This window comes from Trichoplusia ni, chromosome 3 (genome assembly GCF_003590095.1).
Source record: "Trichoplusia ni isolate ovarian cell line Hi5 chromosome 3, tn1, whole genome shotgun sequence".
Lineage (NCBI taxonomy): Eukaryota > Metazoa > Arthropoda > Insecta > Lepidoptera > Noctuidae > Trichoplusia > Trichoplusia ni.
In genome coordinates, this window is record NC_039480.1 from 15,790,494 (window position 1) to 15,814,886 (window position 24,393).

The following is a 24,393-nucleotide window of genomic DNA, read 5'->3' on the forward strand; positions in this document are numbered from 1 at the left end:
GATATCATCTATTTCATTTGCAGAATAAACGATTTCAATTCATTTTATAGCATTAAATACATAATGAAATGAATTTGTCAGGCTTTCAGTAAATTTTTATTAAAAGCATAATAAACGATAACAAAATGGTATTTCGAACATTGACTGTGTTTATCAGGCATGTTCTGAATTTGAGAATACATTCGTGTATGTTGCACAAAAAGAGTTTTTAACGATTTATCATTCACTTTGATATTAATGTAACGTTTACTCAGGACACGCGTCGCCGGTGCTGGGCGTGAGCTTCAGCTACGACGAGAGCCTGCTGGCCACCAGCGACGTGTCCGGCCTCGTCATCATCTGGCGCCGCAGCTGACCCTCCACTGGCCTCCAGATGTACCAGATCTGATCACACTATCACACATTCCTTTAGTCATGTGCAAATAAAACGCTTATATGAGTCACAAGTTTTATTAATTATATTTTTTTTCATAGAAATACTTTTAAAAGACTCGACAAAGTCACAATATGAAAAGACTTCCAATGCGTTCACATTCACTAAATACTGCCGACAACTCATACAAATCAATAACAACTTACGATCAATAAATACCATAATTAAAGTGGACAATTCATTCAAATAAATTCCTTATTTTTTATATCATAAGCTTGAAGTAAACTATTCTGCTGAGTAAGGTTTTCTACAAACGAATATAATTAACGTATTACTTAGACATAACACGGAGCTAAGGTATGTTGTCTTGTTCGGCTCACAATCAACAGTGGCTTGCGCGTGCGCACTCGCCGACAATATCTCACTTACCTCCCACTACGCATCGTAACAAAATGAACATCTATCACTTATTTACATCTGTACATTAACGAAAACATTCTAAAACTGTAAAAAATAATTTTCAGAACAATAAACGTGTAGTACAATTAATACAATCAATAAATTTTCATATTAAAAAAGATTATTTCCTTCAATACATAATAACATTAAATTATATTTACAGCAGTAACTAAACAACTAAAACGCGATGATATGGAAATGAGAAGAATTGCACATTAGGTTCACACTTACTGGACGTATTGCATACTATAGTGATGACGTTATAGTGGCACACTCGCCGTACAGTCAGCAACAGCGGCGTGCCGGACCCTTCCGATAATAAATAATAACTGGGAGTTAGCCACGAGATTGCTAGACATTCTGTTGCTGAGTGTACGTAATACGCAATGTCGATCTATCACCACAACTTGTTACATCTAACACTACACTTATCTAATATAAACTTTTACTTAACTAACAATTGGCTTTTTAACCTCAATCGTAGACCGAAACGTTAAATTTAGATATATTTGAGGTTTAAAAGATGGAAGATGCGTCTCACTTGTGCGTAAAGTAATATAGGTCGTCACAAATAACATTTAATTTAGACATTGAGATATATCCGCTGCGGCCGGGCACACGCCGAGGACGCAACACGACGCCACTCAATATTTCTTTATATTTAATCAAACAATAAAAAGTAATTTTGGTGGGAATCATACAATACTATACATACAACACTGAATTTACTGCGCGTGTCCCTCGGACGCAACGGGGGCGTATTCTAACACTACGTACATACGAAATTAGAGTAAAAAACGTTACGTATGAAAACTTCTAACAATTACGAGGATCGGCTGCCTGCACTGTAGATACGAGGATAGGCCAATTCCACTCTACAATGTGTTCATTACGAATATATAAAAATTATAAAGTGAATCAACTTATTTTGTATTAATTCAAAGAGATTACGTTTTGAAGATAGGCTTTACATGCAGCACATGCGTGTAAAAATACAGCTGCGTGCATTATTAAATAGTAAACTAATTAATCATTCGAGTGTAAATAGATTGTTGCAATTTTTCATCCATCGAGTAAAACAAAATCCACATGCACGCGAAGTACGATTCCAATAAATACAAATATGTGTTTCAAAATGGTCGGACGCGATTGCTTTTATAAAATTAGGCTGTTCCAGTGTAAAAGTATCAAAGCCCTTAATATTACGCGATAATGAAAGCGATACACCTATAGATATAATTCATGGCTATTTGTACCTTTGTGAGTGATCACCGAACGAACCGAGTCCGCTCTTGCATTGACTTTAGTATGAAGGTCGCTTACAGTGTACAACGTCAGCGAATACTGTTCGAGCTCAATCGAGTTAGGAGAACGACACGATATATATATTTACATAGGATTTTTGAATGTATAAAAGAGAACTATGTTTAAGATGATGTACTGTAAATTTTGAAGCGATATCGCAAGAGAAATGTGATCACATGTTTGTTGGCAACACCGAACGGTATGAAATATTCCGAACATGATTTAATATAAATGTTCAATGGTAATTGAGATGGTTTAACCCGTTTAATTGTCCTAACTCGATATCCTTGTTATGATTGGATATAAAAACATCGAAGTCCATAATTCCGATATGTATACCAAGTTAAAGTTGCAGCAGTAATACTTTTTGCTGTTAGTAATACTATTTTATTTAATAATGGCAATAATGCATCGTTTCGGACGCGTTCATGAGATACGGTTAACAAAACCAACACGAGGGTAACGTTAGGTTGGATTAGAACCGTGTTCTGTACCTACTACTTAGATACTTATAAGGACACGAATAACAGCTGACGGATAGTTCAAGTCCTTTTATAAATACTTAGCAAACTTGAGTTACACACTAACAATCAACAAAACACATTTCGGCTTCCAACCAATACGTCCTACATGACGACATCGTTTAACTCGCCACTGTCAACCTTGTTCGGACAACAAAGTGTCAGTGGGGATTATTTCAGATCTAGCTTTCAGTACCTATTTATACAAAACTACTCCTACTTTGTTCTAATTATGAAACGTTTGTTTTATTTCGCTCCAACGTGGCTTTAGAACTGCTCTCGATGCCGGAGTCTTCATCTCCGCTGTCCAACACCGTGCCCTCGCCTTTCACAGCCTCCACGACCTTAGGGCTCTCCTCCTTGACCTCCGTGCCGTCCGGTTCTACATCGTCGGTGAGAATGAGTTTCTGTTCGGGCTCGACCTTAGGCGGGCTCTTGCCGAACGTTGAGAAGGTCGGTTCAGGCACGGGCAAGTCCTCGCAGTCCTTCTGCAGCGGCAGTGAGGTAGTGACGACGGGCGTGTCGTCGGTCATGACGAGCGGCGTGTTGGCGGCGTCGGGCGCGCGCTTGGGCTTGTCGAGCACGAAGCTGAAGACGCGGCTGTGTCGCGGCGAGGGCACGTGCGGGCTGGGCGGCAGGTCCAGCTTCAGCTTGTCGCGCGTGTGGCGCAGGCCGCCCAGCGCCTCGCCGCCGGGCGAGCTCGGGCTCACGGACTCGCTGGAGCTGCCGCTGTCCACGGGCCTCCACGTCAGCTCTGTCTCCGGAAGCTTCTTCTTGAAGTCTTCGTCTGTAGTGGATCCTGGCGTGATGTCCTCCACTCCCGAGTCGGGGGTGGTGAAATCCAGCGAGGGTGTCCGCGTGGGCATGAGCGTGGTGGTGGGTAGCGGCGAGGGCGGCGGCGGGAAGTCCTCCGTGATATCATCGGACAGGTCGCGCTCCAACAGGGACGGCTTCACGTGCTTTCCGGGGAAGAACTGGCTCGTGGTCGACATGATGCCGAGACTCTCGAATGGACGAGCTGACGACGATATAAAGAAATCGTCGTCGTAATCTGTAAATAAGGACCCAAAGTTGAATACATTTGAGGTGTTGAGGGAATTATGACACAATTCAATCAACTTCTATAAAAGTAGAACATACATTTCCTTCCAATCAGTTATAATGTCAAATTAACTAAGTTCAATATTTATTTTGACATAGAAAACCCTTATTAGGTACGTACCAGCACCAAAGGCAATACCCGCTCGCATTGGGTACAGGTCGAGTGGGCTCGGACCGCCGAACAACTGTCCATAGCCTAATTCTGCCTCTTCAACGCTGGTCGGGTCCCACTCTGTAATAAAATCATATTTAAAATGATTTAGTATCATCTATACAATACTTAACAAACTACAATTAAACGTAGTATTTTAAACTTACAGTCAAATAAGTAGTGAGTACCAATGAGGCTTTATTAGCGGAAACAAACAGTGCTCAATTCAACATTAATGCCAACTTAGATTTCGGTATACGGCTACAACTGTATAACGAGTGATTACACTCACATAGAAGAGTAATCTTAATCGATATGGCGATAATTACCGGAGTATGTGGAGAGGTCGGGCAGGTAGGCGGCGGGCGAGTGCGCCTCGATGTCGGCCACCTCGCGCGGGTATTCGTACACACAGTGGTACTTCTGGCGCTTGAACACTACGCGCTTCTTGTTGTCCTACAAAATCAAATCAAAGTTTATACGTAATGAAATAAATCTCTGTTTCATACTCTCGCAAGAACCCCAGGTAAACGACCAATTCGAAGGGCAATGTTCATATAACCAACATTATTTCACGAACAGTAAGAAAAACGAGAGCTATATATTTATACACTTATATTACAATTATTAAATTGGCTTCTGTGTTACAAAATTTTATTGTTAATTGGTAAATGTAAGCCTAAAACCAGTGTTTGTATATTTATATATGCAAAAGCAATGAATATCCAACATTTATGGCGTAGTCATAAACCGGGTTCATATTTTAAAGACTAATCACGTAGTGACTGCAACGTAAACTGTCTGTATAGGCTAAACAAGGTAGATCTACGCAATGAAAAAGCAAACAGAAACATATTACGTCACTAAAAGTTTTACAGTTTGCCTTTAGGATTGGTTTCCTTATTCAGGAGTGACGAAATAGAATAACAACAAACCCTAAGTTATAAACTGCAAAAACTTGATGACTGAAACATAATAGGCGCGATGGTTGTCTGTACGTAATAATTAACTCTGTAGTGAGCAATTTCATTTTTTTTTAAACAAATTACTAAAGGTTTGTTTGGCGCCACTAGGCACTAGGCTATGTCTTGTAGTATATAGTACAAAGTCTATTGCTAGTAGTAACAATAACATACCGGCGTGGCCTGTTCCAGACTCCTGAGCGAGGACTTGGCGGGCGCGGCGCGGCAGTCCCAGGACGAGGGCACGAACTCCACCTCGTCCCCCTCGGAGCCCGAGCCCGAGTCGGCGCTGGCGTCGGACGCGGCCGAGCCCGCCGACCCGCCCGAGCCCGCAGAGTTGCCGCCCGCCGACCCGTGCTGCTCGCCGCTGTTGCTGTTGTTCCGAGACTCGCCGGTGCGCTGCTGTGGTTACAATATTACAATCAGCACAAATGACTCGTGGATTTTAGTAATTATGTTTTAGTAGACCGTTGACGCTAAAAAGAGGTTATAAGGTACTTATTGTCGGGTTTATTTTGTTTTAGAGACAGGGATTAATTTGAAACCTCATTAATTTGTTGCACAATGGGCTTGGCCCATTGTGCAACAAATTAATGAACATGAATAGTATAATTTAATACATAAAAATCACTTATAATTGTTTAATTTGGACAACAATACGAGGATAAATAATATATTTAGTAATTATTAGTTAGGTGTCGACTTACTAATGATTTTATACAAGTAATTGCACACTAAAACATAAAATCATTTTAATTATAGTTGTTCAGATCTTAATATGCAATAAATAATGATTTAAATGAAACAATAATCATGTTTCTACCACGAATAACAAATGTGATTCCCATTATGATTATTTATTATTTAACTATAACAATGAAAATGTTTTGTGATGGATACTAACAATAAACATTACACTAAAGGATAGTAGAAACACATTCAATGTTAAAAAACTTTGAATAAGTAACTAAATGTGATCAAGTTACTATACATGTAAACACAAATTCGAAAATGGTGTTTGAGGTTCTTGAAAAGCTGATTAATTAAAGCACTATTAAATGTAAAAGTAATATAAGAAAAACACATACAAGTTGACAAAGCAAAAAAAAGGTATTCTACCAATGAACCAGCCTTCCAAAAGTCCCATTTAACAAGCAAAGTACTAGGCATCCATGAGTATAAGGAATAAAGGGCACAAACTTACGTGGTCGAAGTGCGTGGATGGTACGACCGAGGTCTCGTGTCCGTCGCCGTCCTACCGCACACACACATGTCACATCATGCACACCACACCGACACCCATATTTATATACATGTACATTACAACGGCGTTTGTAGGGACGTGGGAGAGTGATGACGCTAGGGAATTTCTTGATATTACCATTTTTTTATAGTAACTATGGTATGTATGGACAACGGATTTTTCTCATGGCTACTGTTCGGCTACGAAAAGGTAATTAAAAGTTTCTCTAAATGTAAGTGCGAGAAAATAAGTAGGATAAAAAATAAAGAAATAAAGTATTTAGCGATGTTGAACTTTAGAATGAAATTATTATAGAGAAATAATAAATTGTACAAAAAAGTTGGTCATGCAGGATATACCGTAGATACGGTTTTATTACAAATACACCTCTGGGGCCAACCAAAGTTAACATCAGGCGTTTAACATCACATCTCCCACTCACCGTACAACATAAAGTAACAAAAGCGACAGCGAGGCACAATGCTTTCATGTACATATGTATAAATACAATTACGGGGAGCTATAGTTGTATTCATAGACAGTTCATATACAAAAAAGCAAGGACAGTTGTTGTATATTCGGAAATGCATTATAAATTCTTTATTTGTATAACTTGATAGCTTAAACTGAGAACTTTATTTACACAGAGTATGATAATGAATGGGTTGTTAAAGTAACCCAAAATTTTAGAGTTTGACCAATATATTTACTTCATCCGCCAAACCTTAAATCAAGTGCTCTGATTGGTTATTAATCTGTTAAATTTATCACATACTTTATAGAGATGGTTATAATGATTATGAGGTATAAGCTATCAAGTTAAACGTTTTCTCATAATCTAGATAAGGTAGACCAACACAAAGCAGGGGAGAGAAAACTACAAGTATCCACACCATTACATTAATCACATTTGTATAATTGCTTTAGTTACAGTCACCCGCGAAACTCACACCTGATGAGGGCAGAACGCTTTGTTCAAGACTTGGTTGTAAGTTATTATAAGATTATTCTTTCAGTTTTGTTTTTTCATGTTTGTTTTTTCAATTTATTATCTTTTAAAGGCCTAATTGAGTGTAGACCACGGCAACATGGATTTTTACAAAATCAGACCCGGTCATCCATATGACTTTTCTACTTTTATCAATTAAATGCTACATTATTTACAAACCATCGTCGTCAAATCATAACTTATTAGTTTAAATATTTTTTTTAAATATCTTGCTGCCTCCAACCACGTCTTGCGTCTTAAGCGTCCACCTATCACCATCACTTTAATTCCTTACCTTCCATATGAACTCTCCGCTTGAGGAATTGCTGGTGTGCGAGTCAGAGTCGCTGTCCCACTCCTTAAGGATGTCGGCAGCAGTGTCTCGCTTCTCTGCGCTTTCTGGAGAAGTCGGCTCAGTGGGCGAGTCTTGTGTAAACGATGTACTCATTATTTCCGTTGCCGGGCCTGAAATAAGTTTTACGTGATCAGATATGAATGGTAAACACACATGATTTGGATATTGCATTTTTTTTAACGACTCCCGCAACCATACAAATCACATGCATAAAGACAATCAGACTCAGAATAAGCATTTGTGGATCATAAAATGTTTTGTGTGGCGACCTCAACCACTCGGCTATCCGTGCAGTCGTAGTACTGATAAGAAAACAAAATAAGCTTACCAGTGAATCTAATATCACTCAGCATCGGCAGATACGAATCGAGGGTACAGAATTTCTTTTCATTCTGCAGAAAGTCTTGTGTGACGGTCGTCACCATGATATTCTCTTCTGCTACTCCATTCGTGAGTTCTCCAACCTCAAGCAACTCATCCTTTATACTCTTCGACACTTTGGGACTGTCCATTGCTTGTAAAGACTGACTTTCCACAGACTTTATACTTTCCGGACCCTGATCTTCATTGGAGTGTTCGTCTGTCTTCGTGTCAGCATCGTCTACGTTACTCTCAATCAGTTCCTCAAAGGTCTCGTTGAGAAAATTCACCGTAGCAAACTTCTCGCTCCCACCATTACAGTGGACTTCATTAATCTTCCTAGATTTGGTACTCGATCTTGACGAATTTGGACTTTCTTTGTGAACTTCGACTAGAAAGGTATTGTTGGTTTGAGCATCTGATTCTATTTTAGGAGATGATAGTACTTTTTCTACGTCACTAAGAAGTTCGTCTTCTTTTAAGTTGACTTCTCCATTAATTTTATGTTCTAGAAGCTTTCCAAAATTGCTGTGTTCTTGAAATCTACTGGTGTGAGGTTCATATAAATGGTTCACCTCCACATTATTAACGTCGACTTGAGTGTCGTATGTCCTGTTGGGACTCTCTTTAAACGCATCCATCGTAGTTTCTGTGATGATGATCGAATGAGGTTGTTCAGTCTCATCGTCGGCATCGAAATTGATTAAAAAATTCGGTTCTCTAAAATTAACTAAACTGTGAGATTCTTTTAAATTCGTGATGTTAGACGGACTCGTTTGAGATTGCTCGTTCGCTTGGCTCTCCGATCGGCTACTCTGATCGTAGTCTATTGGCAACGAACCCATTGCAAGTTCTGTGGACTTCCTTTCGCTCAATAACAAAAGAGAACTGGCATCAATCAACGATGACAAGTCTTGTGGACGGCCTCTTACTGATGTTTCAAAATTCTCAAAATCATCAGTACTAATTATTCCGCTCTCCATACTCTGACTAGACCTATCTTTTGGGCTGACGTCCTGAGGTTTTGTAACAGCCGAGTTTTCAAAATCTAAGTAAGTCAGCGTGCGTTCAGACACAGCAATACTGTCTCTGTTGCTGTTTTTGCTTACGGTTTTGCTATCACCTTCTAACAGAACTTCTGAGTCCTGGTGGCCGCTCGCATTAGTGGCGCTGGAGGATAAGTCTTGCGGTCTGACCTCAGCAGACTGTTGGAAGGTTTGGAAATTGGGTACATTGCTACTGTCCTCGGAGCTTGCCGTGTTATTTTCAGGGAGTCTCATGGGTATCCCTTCGACGATTGCGGAGTCGTCGATGAGGTCGGTAATAGGCGTACTTGTAACAGACGGCGCCATGTTCCTGTAGTTATAATTCGGACTATCGTTGTGAATTAAAAGTACCTGGCTTTCTACATTTTCTGTCTTGTTATGGCTGTCTATCAAATTATCTTGAAGGCAAGATATATCAATGCTTTCCATTTTCTTGATACATGGTTCACTTTCTAGCTGTGGACTAGTTATATCGACCTTTTTATCTTCAGTCGGACTTGGTGGAGTCAGATCAGCGTTGTCTATCATTGGTGACTTCCTGACCAACTCTGGCTGAGGCATTTTCCAGTCCTCGAATCCAGAAGCGAGTTCTGTAGTGCAGTTTGAGTAAGACGGCAAACCAGACATAAGGGTACCATAAGCCAGGTCCTTAGTTTGCGTATTTTTCGTGGAATCGTTCAATTCTGACTTAGTTATGATAGACGGCGTAGTACCAGCGTTCTCAGTCTTCACTTTCGTATACGTGTAGTTATCGTTGGCGGTTATCGAGTCCGGTGAGAAGGTCTCGCAGGCCTCCGACTTGCTATCGTGTATGATGTATGTGGAACAGTGACTAGCTTCTTTCTCATCGTCGTTGTGTGTTAACGTATCGGTACTCTCGCTGTTGCCTTCTTCCTTTTCGTTTTCGAAATCCGGTACGTCGGGGTCCATCGCTAAGTCGTCGAAGTTTTCCTCAACATTATAAAGGGTATCGTTAGAGCACCAGGAATCGATGCTGGTAGCCTTGGACAAGCATTGTGTTTCTGACGGCTTGGAGAGTTTCGCGTCAGTTGGTAGAGTGGTTTTCGATAGAGTCGACACTCCCGTGGCATTGTCAAGGTTATCAGATGTTTCTGGTGCTGACGTGTCTTTCGTAGGGCTCAGGAGAAAGGGCGATACTTGTGATATCCTCTCTAAGGACTCTTTTTCTTCCTCCTTGTTATAAGTTTTGTCATCGATCGGTGATTCGGCGTCGTGTATCGGTTTTTTATACGGGCTGGCGTTCAAGCTGTCTGCGCTCATAGTAATTCTGTAGGAATAAAGAAACCAGAGTTTAGAGTTAAACGCACCTGTTACTTAAAGTATGTAGTTTCTTATGATGTGTAGTAGCTTAATTGATGCAATTTTACAAGAATTAACGGAATTCATTATCGCAGCATAATTTTGCAATCGAATACGTTGCGTGTCGGTTTTTACTGTAAGTCGATTTAAATAATAATCGATTAGATAACGGACACGACGTTTCACTTTCGCAGTTTTTCCGTAAACTTCATTCAATCGATAACCTTAATAACTCTCTGAATATACAAATGGGGCAAGGGAACCAATAAATTTTCAGTTTTGACCAAAAATAAGTTAGGAATTCATTTCATACAATAAAAATACTGAATACTTACTCTCTACTGCTGATAATATCAAGGTCCCTGTGCAGCGTGTATGTGTTGTTCTGTGACGGAACTCGCGACGGGTCTCGGGACGGATCCTTGGAGTGCTCCCTCGACTGTATCGTGTATGTGGAGTGATCGTGTGTGCCGCTCTGAGCGCCCGTCGGCAGCTCGGTGACGTCATCAGTACTGTTGTTACACGGCTCGGGGTAGCTCTCTGATGATTCTGAGCGGGTTGATGGGTTCCCTGTACAAAAGAGTTTTTGTATGATTCACTGTTTCACCATTTTGATGATTGTTACTGGTATTAATTATTTATCGCGTATTGATATGAACCAATAGTCCTTCTTTACTCATAACAAAAAGTGGTGTACAGTTTTACATTAGGGTTTTCCTTAAGCCGACTCGAAAGAGACAAAAAAATATTTTTTAAATCAACCTGCATTCGCGATCGGAAGTAAAATAACGACAGCTATTAAAGAAGTAATTATGTATGTAAGTAATTAAGATTTTCTACACATTAAATGTTTATTAGACATATTTACACGTTAAAGCAATACACGTTAAGTAAAGTATTGTACTTACAATTAATATCGTTTTCATAGGCGGATAGTTGTTGTCCGGTCTCTTCAGCTATAGGACTGAGGAGTGACCCATGCTCTGGGTACCGTAGGATTAGTTCAGGCGGCGGCGGAAGTTCCGTCGACCACTCTTGTTCGCACGAAGGCTCGATTGAGGCGACCTGTGAGATTTGGTCCAAGATTTAAAAAGTGAAATAGATAATTTCTTTACTTTTATTTTATTATAGACTTTTGTCAGGGGATTATCGTTTTAATCCTTATGACGTGAATTAAAATAAACATTCGGTAATCTCACCTGAGCTAACGGCAATTTCAGTTCAAGTTCATTCCTCAGCGCTTTAACACACTCTTCATCCAGCGTGAGATTCTCTCGCAAATCCTCTACGGAACCTCCGTTGCCTGCCAAAAATGATTCCGGTAACGCGTCACTATCCCTTAACAACATTTCATCATCTGAAACTAATCCTTCCACTGTTAATGGTCCAGAGTATTCAATGTTAAAGTTATTTTCATTCTCTGCCATTGCTAATTTTGATGTAATCTGTAATTCGATCTGATTCAATTCTATCTCTTTTTGCAGGGACAGTTCGGGTTCTGCAAGCATGACTGGCTCAGGAGTTAGATCAATATCGACGAGGTATTTCTGCTGTGATGTTGAAGCTAAGAATATTCCTGGCGAGTTTGGTGGCGTTGACGGAGAGATTCGTTTCTCCGTGCCTGAGTTCCCACTGTCAGTCTCAGTTTGAGGATCTGACTGCTTCTCGCTTAGACTTTGTATATCATCAAACTGTAAGTCATCATGAACTATATCAGGAACTTCGTTTAGGAAATTCCCGTCGCGTAGTGGGGATGGTGTCGCGAGATTCATTTCACTGAAGTTGGAAGAGAAAGCTAGTAGCTCTTCTTTCGGGAAATCGACTAGTTCACTTGACTTCACGCATTTGAACAACTCTAGGGAACAATTTTCGAATGGGCCTAACACTACTGAGCTGTTCTCATCATACGTGTCGGTATGATGACTTTTCGTAGGCGATTCGAACGGGCTCATGTTCTCAGGTACATACTTTTGCTCTAATTTCGTTAGAGACACTCCCATTCCGTAATCTGGGATTTTCGTTTCAGACATAAGTGTTTCATCTTTTACAGAATTCTCGACTGTACTGTTTACATCAGTTGAGCCATCGCTTGCGAGAGGCGTGCTTGACACCACTTCAGCATTATAGCTGTTGAACACTCTTTCCATGTGCAAGAAATTATCAACTTGTTTTATTTCAAAACTGGGCAAATCTAGGTATTCAGTGGAATCGTTTTTGACAAGAGAGCATCCGTCTTCGTTTTCTTGCATGTTTGTTGTTTCGAGGCACGATATTATGACGTTCTTGACGTTACTATCGATTGCATTATCGCTAAGTACTTCGGTGTTATTTTCGTTAGTTAGATCCTTGTATACAGTGCTATCAGCTGAATATTCTTCTTGGGCTTCAATCAGTATGTTTTCATCGGACCTCTGGACTTGGTCCTCAACAACTTTTACAGTATCTATCGTTTCATCGCTGACTTCATTTACTTTGGCTGCAGAACATGTTTCTTGAGCTGCGGGCTGCTCAGTTTTGATAGGAACAATATTCTCCTCTAACTTTAACGACTCTACATTAGCCTCCGATTCGCCAGCCGTTAAAGACGCATCTTTCGCTAAAACTGGGAATGTGTCATTCAGTTTCCTTTCAGATGCGTTGTCATCTCGAACTTTCGTTATTTCGTTTTTCTCGTTAATTAATGTTTCACTTTCGGTTTCATTTAAATTGAAGTTGGCTGTTTGTTGATTCGTATCTATATTGCATATTAATAGGGCATTATGATGCATTTCTTCTTCAATATTCGAACTTTCATTAGTTACCTGTTCATGATTCTGTATACTAGATAACGAATCATGATCCATTTGAATAGTAAGTTCTTCGAGAGCATTGACATGAGACATAACAGAATTCTCAACATTTTCGGATTTCTCTATAACATTTGCAATAACATTATCTAGATTTGTAGTTGGAACTGTATCTGTGAATTTTACAATACTCTCACTATCCAATCCTTGGCTTCTATCTTTTGAAACATTGTAAGTGGTTTCACTGACTATATCTTCTTTGTGAGGTTCGCTAATAGGAATTACTTCAGGGTTCAGAATATCCTCGGTTACTATTTCTGTTTCATCTTCCACTGTGTATGTTTTATCATTGCTTCCTGTGTTTACGCCATGTAATGCAATCTTTCTTTCTTCCATAATGAACGCGGAAATCTCGTTAGCGATCTCTGCATGCAATTTTGGTGGAATATTGGCACTACCTGACGCATCGAGTTTGACAATTACTGGTTCCTCAATCTCATCAACTTTATTTACTAAGTTCACTTGTGTTGTGTTGGCAGTTATTACATTTTCTTCACTTGTAACTTCATCTAAATCATCTCTAATTGCATTTTCGCTTTCATTTTCTGGGACCTCATTATCCTTAATTATATTTTGTACTATTTCAGATGGCAAATCTGGCGATGGTGATTTAACTTCGTCTATAACGATTGTTGGTATTTCAGTCTCTTCTGTTTCATTCAAGTTAGTACTTCCGACTTCATTCATACTTTGTACTGGCTCAGGTGTCTGTTGCTCTAAATATCTCAGCTCTTCTAAACTACCCTCTTGTGTGGCATCAGGGGATATTGGAGGACTGTCAGTTACTTTAATGAGATCACTATTTAGGACTTCTTTAATATCACTGTCGATCTTTGTAGCAGCTGTTTGTGACACTTTTATCACTTTCTCTAGTTCAGGCTCTGCTTGTAGTTCTGATCGCTCTATTTTACTACTCGTTATTTCATTCACCGTTATAGGCAAGACTACATCTTCTCTTTGTTCCTGTTCGATCTTATCTAAAGAATCCTTATTCTCTACTTCATGAGGCGTGTCTTCACTCAACTTTCCTACTTCAACTATTGACTTAGTTTCATTCCTTACATCAGTACTTATTTCTTTTACGTTACTATCACATGATGTTTGACAGTCTTTTCTAACATTCAATTGTTCTTTATCACTAGCACTAGGTATTGAAGCTACACATACTTCCTTCAGCCTGGGTATTTCACTATCACTACTCACTATTTTTTCATTTGGCAATTCAGTATCTTCATTTTCAAATTTAACAGTTTTATTATCAACTAAAATATCATACTTCAGATCTCTTTGCACGACCTGTGCTTCAATATCTTTGACGATCTCTATGTCCTTGGTAGGTGTATCGGGAGTTAGATTTTCTAATGTATGTTGACTGGTGGTGTCGACCTCGCTGTGTCTTTCGAACGAGTGGCTCAGTGTACCGATTGTATCGCGATCAACATCGTCATCCTCGCAAGTCTCACCTTCCTCAGAACGTGGAAAACCAGTATCTAATATACTCTGGAAGTTTGTTATTCCAGGGGATTTCACCATACTGCACTGCATCGGGTAATCTTTTTTGCAGTCCAAGCTCAAGTTATCTCTAGAAGGACTGGCTTGGTGGCTGGACTCAGAACTCGACGTTTTCTCAGAGTTCAGAATGTTATCAAGATTTTTGATAACATCACTGACATCTTTGTAATAGCTAACGTCATCTTGGCTGCCGGCAATAATGTCTTTGAGCCAAGGATCCATGGACGCGTCGGAGCGGTCCTGTTCCTTCTCCCTGCTGTCTTCGAGACTAATGTTGCCTTGATGGCATTCGAGCGTAGCTGTCTCGTTGTGTGTGAGGTAGATGTTTCTGACGTCTTCGAGTGACCCGTGTAGGTTAGTGAGACTTTCAGACTTGATCTGTACGGACATGTCTTTGTCGGACAGGATGCTGCTGGAGCGTGAGACGGCGGTGTCCATGTCGATACTGAGGGAGTCCTGGATGTGTTGGTTGAGCTCTTGCTCGGAGCCGGTGAAGTGCGAGGCCATGGAGGTGGAGGGCGCGTGGACGATGGCGACGTGCTCGTCCAGCTTGGGGATGGTGTTGGGCTTGAGGCGCTGCCAGCGCTCCTCGAAGTCGGAGCTGCCGTAGCCGTCGTCGCGCGCGGGCTCGGCCGCGTCGCGGTGCGTCGTGTACAGGTGGTTGATGAGCGCGTGCACTTGCGACGACGTGGGCCGGCCTTCCGGGCTCGGGTTCCAACATAGCTGCATCACTTGGTAACTATACAAAACAAATAAATAGAGGATATTACAATGATGAACCACAATGGTGCGAGCGAGTTTGAGTTTTCTGTTTCATATACTTACAGGTGGTTTCTATAGGGGCAGGGCAGGTCAGGTAATGGCGGTGGATGGGTAGTGGGCGAGCCACCCCAGGCACACACCTCCCATACCAGCGTGCCCAGTGACCACACGTCGGTGCTGGCCTGTAATTAATATACGAACGGTTATAGACATTTTGGAAACTCAAGATGTATTTATTGAACTCAGTACTTTTTTTATGAATTTAGTCATTAAGGTCGCTCAAAAATTAAATTCCAATGTATTAAAATGCTGCGTAATTAACTAAAGTCAAGTACGTTAATTGGAATCCCAGGATCTGACGGATTGTTGTCTCAGTAATAAGGATTATTATAAGCCAAGTAATGAACCAGTGCCATTATTTACAAGTGCAAGTATTATTCCACTGAGAATGATTACGATATTTAAGCTGGATGGATCCTTTCATTATATATTTTTTAAGAGATTTCCTTTATTTTTCATTTAAAAGCAATAGTTCTAGTTGGTAACATTAGTAAGTGCGCTGACCGTGTATAAAGGCGGCTGCGCGCTGGCCTCGGGCGGCGGGGCGGCGCGCGGCGGCGGCGCGGGCGCGGCGCGGCCCAGCACGCCGCGCGCCGCCTCGCCCGCGCCGCGCACCTGCACCGCGCCGCTCCACACCGACCTGGCCACAACAACACACATATCTTACAAGCTGTACAGGCAGAGAACATTAGATAAAGAAAGTTTTCGTAAATTCAGCCTAGTGCGTAACATTTAAGTATGGGATTTCAAGGGGTAGATAAAAAAAGTTTCGTTACTAGCGGCAATGTGAAAACTTATGAAATATACGACGATGTTTATTCATATGCAGTATGTCAAATATACACTGGATGCGCTGTAATCGCTGCAAAACGGACTGCTACTTGTGTTGTTGACACCTTGTTGTAAATGAAAAATAACTAAGTCCCCTTATGGCTTTCGGACTTAGGTCGAGTTCCAAACTAATTTGTCATCATAAACAATTAACAAGAAACAATTTCATCTTGGCCGCGACATAGTACACTACTAACATAAATAAATATGTATCATTGTTATAAAACTGTTGTATACGCACCCGTAGAGATAGCCTCGTGAGTGTAGATGGGCAAGCCCAGCGCTGACGTCACACATAAGCCGGAGCGGTACACCGCTCTCGTTTAGAATCGCCATTTTAGGACGATTCACTACCAAATACTGCTGCAAATCCTGAAAGCACACAAAGGCATTAGAATAGGATGCATGCTAATAATTGATTTTTTGAACATTTTTATATAATTACTAACATTTACATGCAGAATTAGAAGTATCAAAAGTAGAACTATTAAGTCACTCAAACTCATAAATAATCTCAATAAATGTATTACTGTAAGGTGGTATTTTTATATTATCGATTAAGTGAAAGTAGCTTTCTTCTTTACCACGTAACTTTAAAATTTAATTACTGTTACTTATTTAAATATTAATTATATGAAGCTGCTTACCCGAAAGTTACACTATAGGCTTGATCCATTAAAGAACTTAAAATAAGTTGAGAATATCCTTACCATAGAACATAATTCAAAGATCAGTATCCAGGGGTCCTCTTGCAGGCATTTAGCGATGAAGGCCAGTACGTTCTCATGCCTCACGTCCCTGTACATCTTGGCTTCGTCCAGGAACCGCGCCTTGTCCTCCAGGCTCGCGTTCTGGTTGAGGATCTTGACTGCGACAGTGGTTGTAGTACCAGCATCATCTATCTCGCCTTCTACTACCTATAAGTGAAATTATAGTTATAAGGAATCTTCGAGAACTTATGACAAAATAGGTGGTAACATTCGTGGGACAAAAAGTCGGGTGATTTTATGCAATGAATACTGCTTTTAGTGTAATTAAACACTACACGTACTTCGCTAACGCCGACATCAATACCATAATTATGAATTGTCACGAGTCATTTAATTGTATGCTGTGTCTAACACGTATTTTATTTTACCATTATTTTAATAACACGTATTATAGCATGAGAAATATAGCATTCAAAACTAAAAAAGGAGTTTCAAAAAACTGAATTTCAAATAATTGCACCTTAATATTTTGAGATTAATGTAAAATGATATGTGGACAATAATTATAAAACACTTACTCTTCCAAACCATCCTCTACCGATCTCTCTGAGGTACTGCAACCGATTGCGTGGAAAATCTTCTTCGCCTGTAAACAAAGTTTTATTGTTATGATAAAAACTCGAAAACAAGGCGTATTGAAGGTATGCAACTGAAAGAAGTATCAAGTATTCATTCCTATTTAATACGAAATGCAAACAGGAATCTTTTCAGGGCCATTACTTTAATTTTCTTTGTCTTCAAATTTTGTATTTCAGAATTAAAATACAATGTCATCGTACCTAGAACCCACTCCTATAGCATAGCAGAAGTATTTCCACAATTAGCTAAGTACTGATAGTCATCGGTCATGGGAACTTTAATGGTTGACCGATTACAATAGTGTCCGCTTGGTAATGAATGGACATTATATCAGCACAAAATAAAGATAAGAAATGATTCTAATTTGTTTGGCGATAAGGCTTAGATTAGTTTAATTCAAGTGGTATGTTATACGGGTTTTGGGTTAAGATATTTAAGGTGTTTTTATACTTTCAATTAATTCAAGTCAAAGATGAACGTCAATTTTCGATGCTTCGTGGTAACGAAGTGAATTAAATGTCATGATCAAAAAGTTTTAATGGGCGACATTTACGTACATAAAGTTATAATAGTGCAGACTGATGTTTACATAGACATATTTGACATCATTGTAAACTTTTATTATAAGGAAGTCACAACAAGACACGATTATTCACAACGTATATTAGAAGAAGCTTTATATGATTACATCTATCATAATTACGTTATTCCAAAAGTAACTTAAAATCGCTTAGATAGAGTAAACCTATTAGATTGCAAGTCTAGTCAAACTAAGTACCCACAGCTTCCCATAGAAGGCACGTACTGATAGACATTAGAGGTGACTCACCGAACCAGTCAGCGCAGTGCTCCAAAGGATCCGCGACCCGTATCCCGGTGGGTAGCGGCTCGAACTCCACGACCGACTCGCGGCTGAGCCTGTTCCTCTCCTCGTTCTCGCTCACGATGTAGGCAGCCGCGTTGTTGTTGGCGATGTTCTGCATCTCCCGCAGGGATATCGGGCCATTGTTGTTGTCTTCGTTGATGTTGTTGTTGACTGGCTCCGAGAAGCCCGAGTCGGGTGGATGGGCGCGACGGCCATCGTGGAGGTGGGTCGCGCTCGCCGTGAACAACTGTGGGACAGATGCTGATGTTAATACTTCATTGTAAGATTTTTCATGTGTTAGATGATTTTTATTTAAAGATATAACTGATTGTTTTGTTGTTTAAATATGACATTTCAAAACCGATGCTTGTATGTCATTCTCAAATATTTTTGAGCTCAAGCATCGTTTACGAGTAAAGCCATAATGCGATTCAGCATAATGAAAAATGACAGACAAAACGTTTACAGACGAACAAATATAGCAAAAGTTTTAATATTTCCTTATTCCCAAGTAGATTAAGGGTCGAACCAAAATTTACCGCCACCAAAACTTCACACACATTTATTACTAAGTAAATGGGACACACACAACTACGACATATACTAAGTACCTGATTGTCCGCTCCTTCGTTTGGCTGGCGACAAGAGAAAACAATGCATCAGACATTTGATCTTGTTCATACAGAGGTACATATAATATTTTGTATTGTTCGTACAAGGACCAATGTAAGGTTATGTGATATTAGTAGAAGTGAGATACAACAATATACAATTGTGAGATACTGTGCACTTTTAGTATTGTTTCAAAATAAACTCATATGAACGGATTTTGTAGTTTTATTATTGTATTTATATAACATTTCTTTTTCTATTCTGTTTAGTTAGTGTTTTGTCTTTTATTTATTTTTTTGTTGCTGTATAATTTTAAGATGTAAAAATGTAACACGTACCATGTCATCGTGTCTACATAACTAATGTGTTTATGCCGAAAGGCAGAATGTACAAGGACCCTCAAACTTATGTTACCAGCTCTTTGTAATACCTACATTCTATACAAATACATTTCTGATTCTGTAAAACTTGTACATCTATGCTACTGATTCCAATAGTTAAACTTAAAACCAGAGTAGTATTTGTTTAATTTAATATATTTACATCTGAATAGCAGGTACTAACTATTTTTTTTTATTTACAAGTAAAACCAAAAGAAAAAAGAAATATGTAGTTGACATTTAAAAAAAAGAACATTCATACTTTAAATGATCAAAAAACTCAAACACTCATTACCTACCAAGCCAGAAGAATTTACTTTTATATTATTTAGTCAGGAACGTTAAGTACCAAAGTAATCCTCTAGCTTTTACATACAAACATAATTGCTCAATTACGTCTGTGAATAAGAGAGTTGCAGGAAAACACAGGCCGGCTCGCTTTCACAAAGGATAGAGAACTAGTGTATAATAATATGTACTACTTTAGATAACTAGGTCATTAGCAGTATTATGCATGTAAGCCTCGAGGAACTACTTATTCCAAGTACGTGGGGCTCGTTTGAGACGCAGACTGACGAACTGAAGTTTCCGGAGACAGATTACACGCAATATGGATTGCACTTGCTAATCTAATTGGTCCCCGTGTTAGGAGTGGATTGATGAGTGTTCGTTCTTTAACACATTGGCTGCTTTCATGGGACACTTTTGCTCTATAACATATTTGTTTTTACTTTAACCTTAATTCAATCGATCTTTAAAAGTACTACGTTAGCGAAACTATATTTTTACTTTTATCCATTTAGGATACAGTGACTGAAAAACTCATATTCAACAGTCATAGTAAATATTCAAATAGTCACAATTAATTGAATAGCTGTAAATAGCAAAGTTGTATGTCTCTGTGCCCAAAGCAAACGCCATGAACAATAATTGTGAACTAACAGCGTGACCTTGATTGGCGCTCTGTTCACGTGAAGCCGTGCCCACTGACTGGGATCGGTAGTCACAAAAGTGTATTCAGCTACGGCAGCCAATCAGAAGGCCTGTGACAATAACTGGCTTCAGCGTGCGCGGGAATCAACCGAAACTATCAGAATAGGATTACGAGTATTAAAGAGATTAGATTGAACAAAGCGAGCTGTGGGTATCTGATGTCACAACAGATTATATAAACCATCCTCAAGAGGATTTAGAATCAAGTTAGATAATGAGTCCAAGCTACCGTTCACACCTTCATTACAGTAACTAATTATTGCCTTTCTAAAAACGAAAGACTATTGTTCATGCTATTAGTCATAATTTGCTGTCTTTCCCATACAAACCGAGAGCTGCCGAATCTAGGACAAAGGTATCAAATAATCAACGTGTACTGATTTATAGTTAACACAGCAACCGGAAGATGGTCGTTGTAGAACATAAGTCTCCCTCATAGGTACGATTGATACTCAGGCGTGTGTTTGAACCGCGAATAGCTGCTCCCTGGTTCAAATTTTATGGGTCGCCGTTTCATTTAGCATGATTATTTGGGTCACAATTTCTAGGATCGTCGAGTTTAAGTAATTAAATGTCAGTTAGGTTTAAATTTGATATTCGGCGAAGGTATTAAAATAGCATACAGTTAATTAAGTGCATGGGTTTTCTAAAAGATTTGCACTACTAGATACTAAAATGTTCCCAAGAGTCTCGAAGCGCGTTTTCTCGTACAATTGTTCAACGTTTCTGACATTCGTGTTGATTATATTCGGCATTCAACAAAATTACTTGTCCATTACACGTCAATACTTGGAAGGCGAAGTTTTCATTATGGCAATCGCGATGCATCTCCTGAGGTGTCACACGCAAACAACGTGTGAACTGGCACGAATGTTAAATGTTATACGTAATCTTTTTAGCAACAACTTTTATATAATTTGAATCTACTGGCAAATTCGCATATAAATGTATACCATATTTATTAAACAATAGGAATAAAGGCACAACTATTTGACACAATATTTTTTTTACATTTGCTTATCGAGATTTTGACGCATCTACACATTCTTCTAGATAAATTCTTCTATTCTGTATTTTTTTGAAAAAATATTTTTTCTGCAACTTTGCACACATTAAGTCATTCAAATAAGTTTGTTTGTCATTTGTCTTGTCAGCAGAAATAATTCCAATGAATGCCTTCATCTGGTATCATCAAATCTCATGGTAAGTGTAGCGACTAGCGACACTATGGCGTTACAATCTGAATGAACTCTGGATAAAAGTAAGATTTGAGACAGTCCTTAACTAACACTTCTCTGAAACAAAACGTATATAACGTATAATATCGTACTCGGTACTCCTAATAATAAAGGTGCAAAGATCTCTAGACAATAATTTTGCCCTCATTCGAAGTAAATACATTTGCCGATAAGTGTTTCGAAAAAAATATGCTCTAAATGACGTAACATTGTTAAAAGCTAGGCGGGATGAGGTTAACGAGATAATTGCTCGTTCGAGTTCTTGTATGTGTGTGTGACGAATGTATTCGACATCGGATCGCATTACGATTCATATTATGCAGTTTATACGCGGGTTACGTCAAGGTTTGCAGCGACCGTTTATTTTTATTCGCATTCAATGCACATCGGACTATTTCCGGACATTGTTGTCAAATTGTTAATGAATTACTCCTAACTTTTAAAGGCATCAGTTCCAAGTACAAACATGCCATATATAATGCTATTTGGACAGCTGTTGTCCCATGAACAAAACAAAAAGTGATTTGACATAATGCTTACAGCAGCTACTAAGTGTATCTACTTTTCAAACACACTAATTATAAATGCTAACTACAAGATCAATCACCTATCACAAAACAAACAGCACATTCAAGGAAACATTGCGTATAACAGAACATAATATGCATGTAAAAAGCGTTCCCTTGTTGAGTCGACAATAGACGACAATCATAAGAACACGAGTCCCACACAATGAAGTTGTAAACTTTATAGTCGAGTCCACACATTGTTTGATCCGCGGCTTGTTAGGGAAAGTGAATGATAACGGTGTTGAAATATATGACGACTACTTGTCTGTGACAAATGCATCAATCCGTTGCTTCCTCGTTTTGTTGATAAAAACAACCACTGCGGTATTATACATCAAAGTTATACTCGTATACCTACTCATATATTTCAAAAAGAGTAATCGATCGTCTAAGACTAAAAAAGGTACTAGACCCTAAAAAGGTTCTTTAGATAAAAAACTAAGTGAAAGATCAAATCTTTTTGCTTGAGTTGTTTCAGCTTAATTCAATTCGAACACTTCTATAAAGTTTTTACCCGAATGTCAAGAAAGGTCTTTCGAGTGTCTCTTGAATGAAAGCGAGAAATTGAAGACCATTCTTTACAAGATTCGAGCCAGATACTTAATTTTTATCATGTAAAAGCAATAACGTTTCATGTATCGTTAAGTGGAAAACTTAATTATTATCCCACCCCAATTACTTAACTGAGCCAACTAAGCAAATTGTTGACTACGCATTTGAGTGAAAAGGACAAAGAACCTGACGTCATTATATCTCTACTGGAAGCAGCGTCTGTTAACGAAGGTTGTGTTCGTAAAGCCAATTTAATTACTGAATTGCAAAAGCAAGGTTCATTGAACAATTTAGGGTCCTTAAAGCAAATATTCGCAAAAGAACAAAATAATAAAATAACTCTTTTGAGAGCAGTAACATTAATTTCTTCTAAAAGGCTCAAAGTCACTTTATGATCGGCGGAGTTCTATTGAGCGTATAGATTTACAATACATTATTTACTGAATGGCGATTCATACACTACACAGCGACAATACCGCATTGAAGCGTGATAATTGTGTGAATTGATGACGCGGCCGGCTGTTACAACATTCGCACGAGGTTGTAAGTTGCACACACGATATATAACATAATACTATACATATTGTGCAAAATATTTCCTCAGAGAGATTAATTTAACGAAACTAGATTAACGTAATTCCATTCGTAACCGATGTCGCGTGTCCGAATGTTATAAAATCGAAATGTACGAGTAAAACGATTTTATGGCAGATTAAAAGTATGGACGAACAATCTGTGAAGTGGATGTATGAATTATGTTCTACAGCCGATTATGTTAAGGTTTTTAAGTGATATATAGCATAACGAGGAATTCTGCCGTGCAAAACTCCATTCCGTAAGGCATTTGTATTTTTTCATAGAATAAAATACAAGACGTCTTTAATTCTAACAAGCTTGGAACATAGTCTGGAAATAATACAAACATCACGATTTTATAAATAGGTTTCTAGAATCCAGGAACCAAGACAAGTGAGAATAAGGAAACCAACGCGTCAACTAAAGCAACATTTCAAGCGAAGCTGACTTACATTGAAATATTACAAAGTCAACATGAATAAAGGCGACCAAAGCCAAGAAAACTGACACACTATTACTGCAAGGATAGTACATGAACAAAGCTCTTCTCGGTAAAACTACGTAGGAATAAACAGACTAATCTTAATGGAATTTTGTATCGGACGGTAGTAGCTGATAAAAATAATTGCTTTATTGAATGTTTAGAAGTCTGTGAGGTAGCTACGGTTTAGTTAAGACTATCTTTACGGATGTACCTATGCAAATGTTTAATTTCGGCTGTACAATGGCAGAATCTATGCTGATAAGTGTCGTCAAGTCTTCAAGTTTGACAATATTAAGAAATAGAATATAATTCAACCCGTGCTAGAGGAACTGTTATCAGGATTATTTTCAATACAAGAATATTAAGGAATGAATGTCACATTGGAAAAAATTTCTGATTCTTTTTTTATTGTTATTTCATTCTGTGCAAGTAATAAACATCTGGTCAGCGGTGAGTGTGCGTGTAATTATCCTTGTTAGTACAATAATTGCTTACTTCCTGAGGCATGCAAGAAGCCGCGCCGCGCCGCGAAGAAAGTTAATTGAACGAATAGTTTTTTTTATTTATTTTATGCTTGTTC

General features: G+C 39.0%; 1 protein-coding gene across 3 annotated transcripts in view; it reads right to left on the minus strand.

Moving 5' to 3' along the window:
* Positions 1-436: 436 nt before the first annotated feature.
* The window catches only part of LOC113492127, a 39,070-nt gene continuing 15,113 nt past the window's right edge, over positions 437-24,393 (minus strand). The window contains exons 3-19 of one of the 3 annotated variants that reach the window (XM_026869448.1): positions 19,021-19,044; positions 18,374-18,656; positions 17,484-17,551; positions 16,906-17,112; positions 16,437-16,567; positions 15,869-16,004; positions 15,368-15,486; positions 11,384-15,281; positions 11,093-11,249; positions 10,520-10,754; positions 7,787-10,152; positions 7,399-7,568; positions 6,077-6,127; positions 5,047-5,274; positions 4,240-4,366; positions 3,881-3,991; positions 437-3,709 (exon numbers count right to left, since the gene is read on the minus strand). In XM_026869448.1, the coding sequence (XP_026725249.1) occupies positions 2,889-3,709; positions 3,881-3,991; positions 4,240-4,366; positions 5,047-5,274; positions 6,077-6,127; positions 7,399-7,568; positions 7,787-10,152; positions 10,520-10,754; positions 11,093-11,249; positions 11,384-15,281; positions 15,368-15,486; positions 15,869-16,004; positions 16,437-16,567; positions 16,906-17,112; positions 17,484-17,551; positions 18,374-18,656; positions 19,021-19,044 (9,132 nt within the window). In that variant the 3' untranslated portion in view covers positions 437-2,888. The remainder of the gene's footprint in view (positions 3,710-3,880; positions 3,992-4,239; positions 4,367-5,046; positions 5,275-6,076; positions 6,128-7,398; positions 7,569-7,786; positions 10,153-10,519; positions 10,755-11,092; positions 11,250-11,383; positions 15,282-15,367; positions 15,487-15,868; positions 16,005-16,436; positions 16,568-16,905; positions 17,113-17,483; positions 17,552-18,373; positions 18,657-19,020; positions 19,045-24,393) is intronic. The other 2 variants (XM_026869449.1, XM_026869450.1) reach the window with 2 other exon arrangements.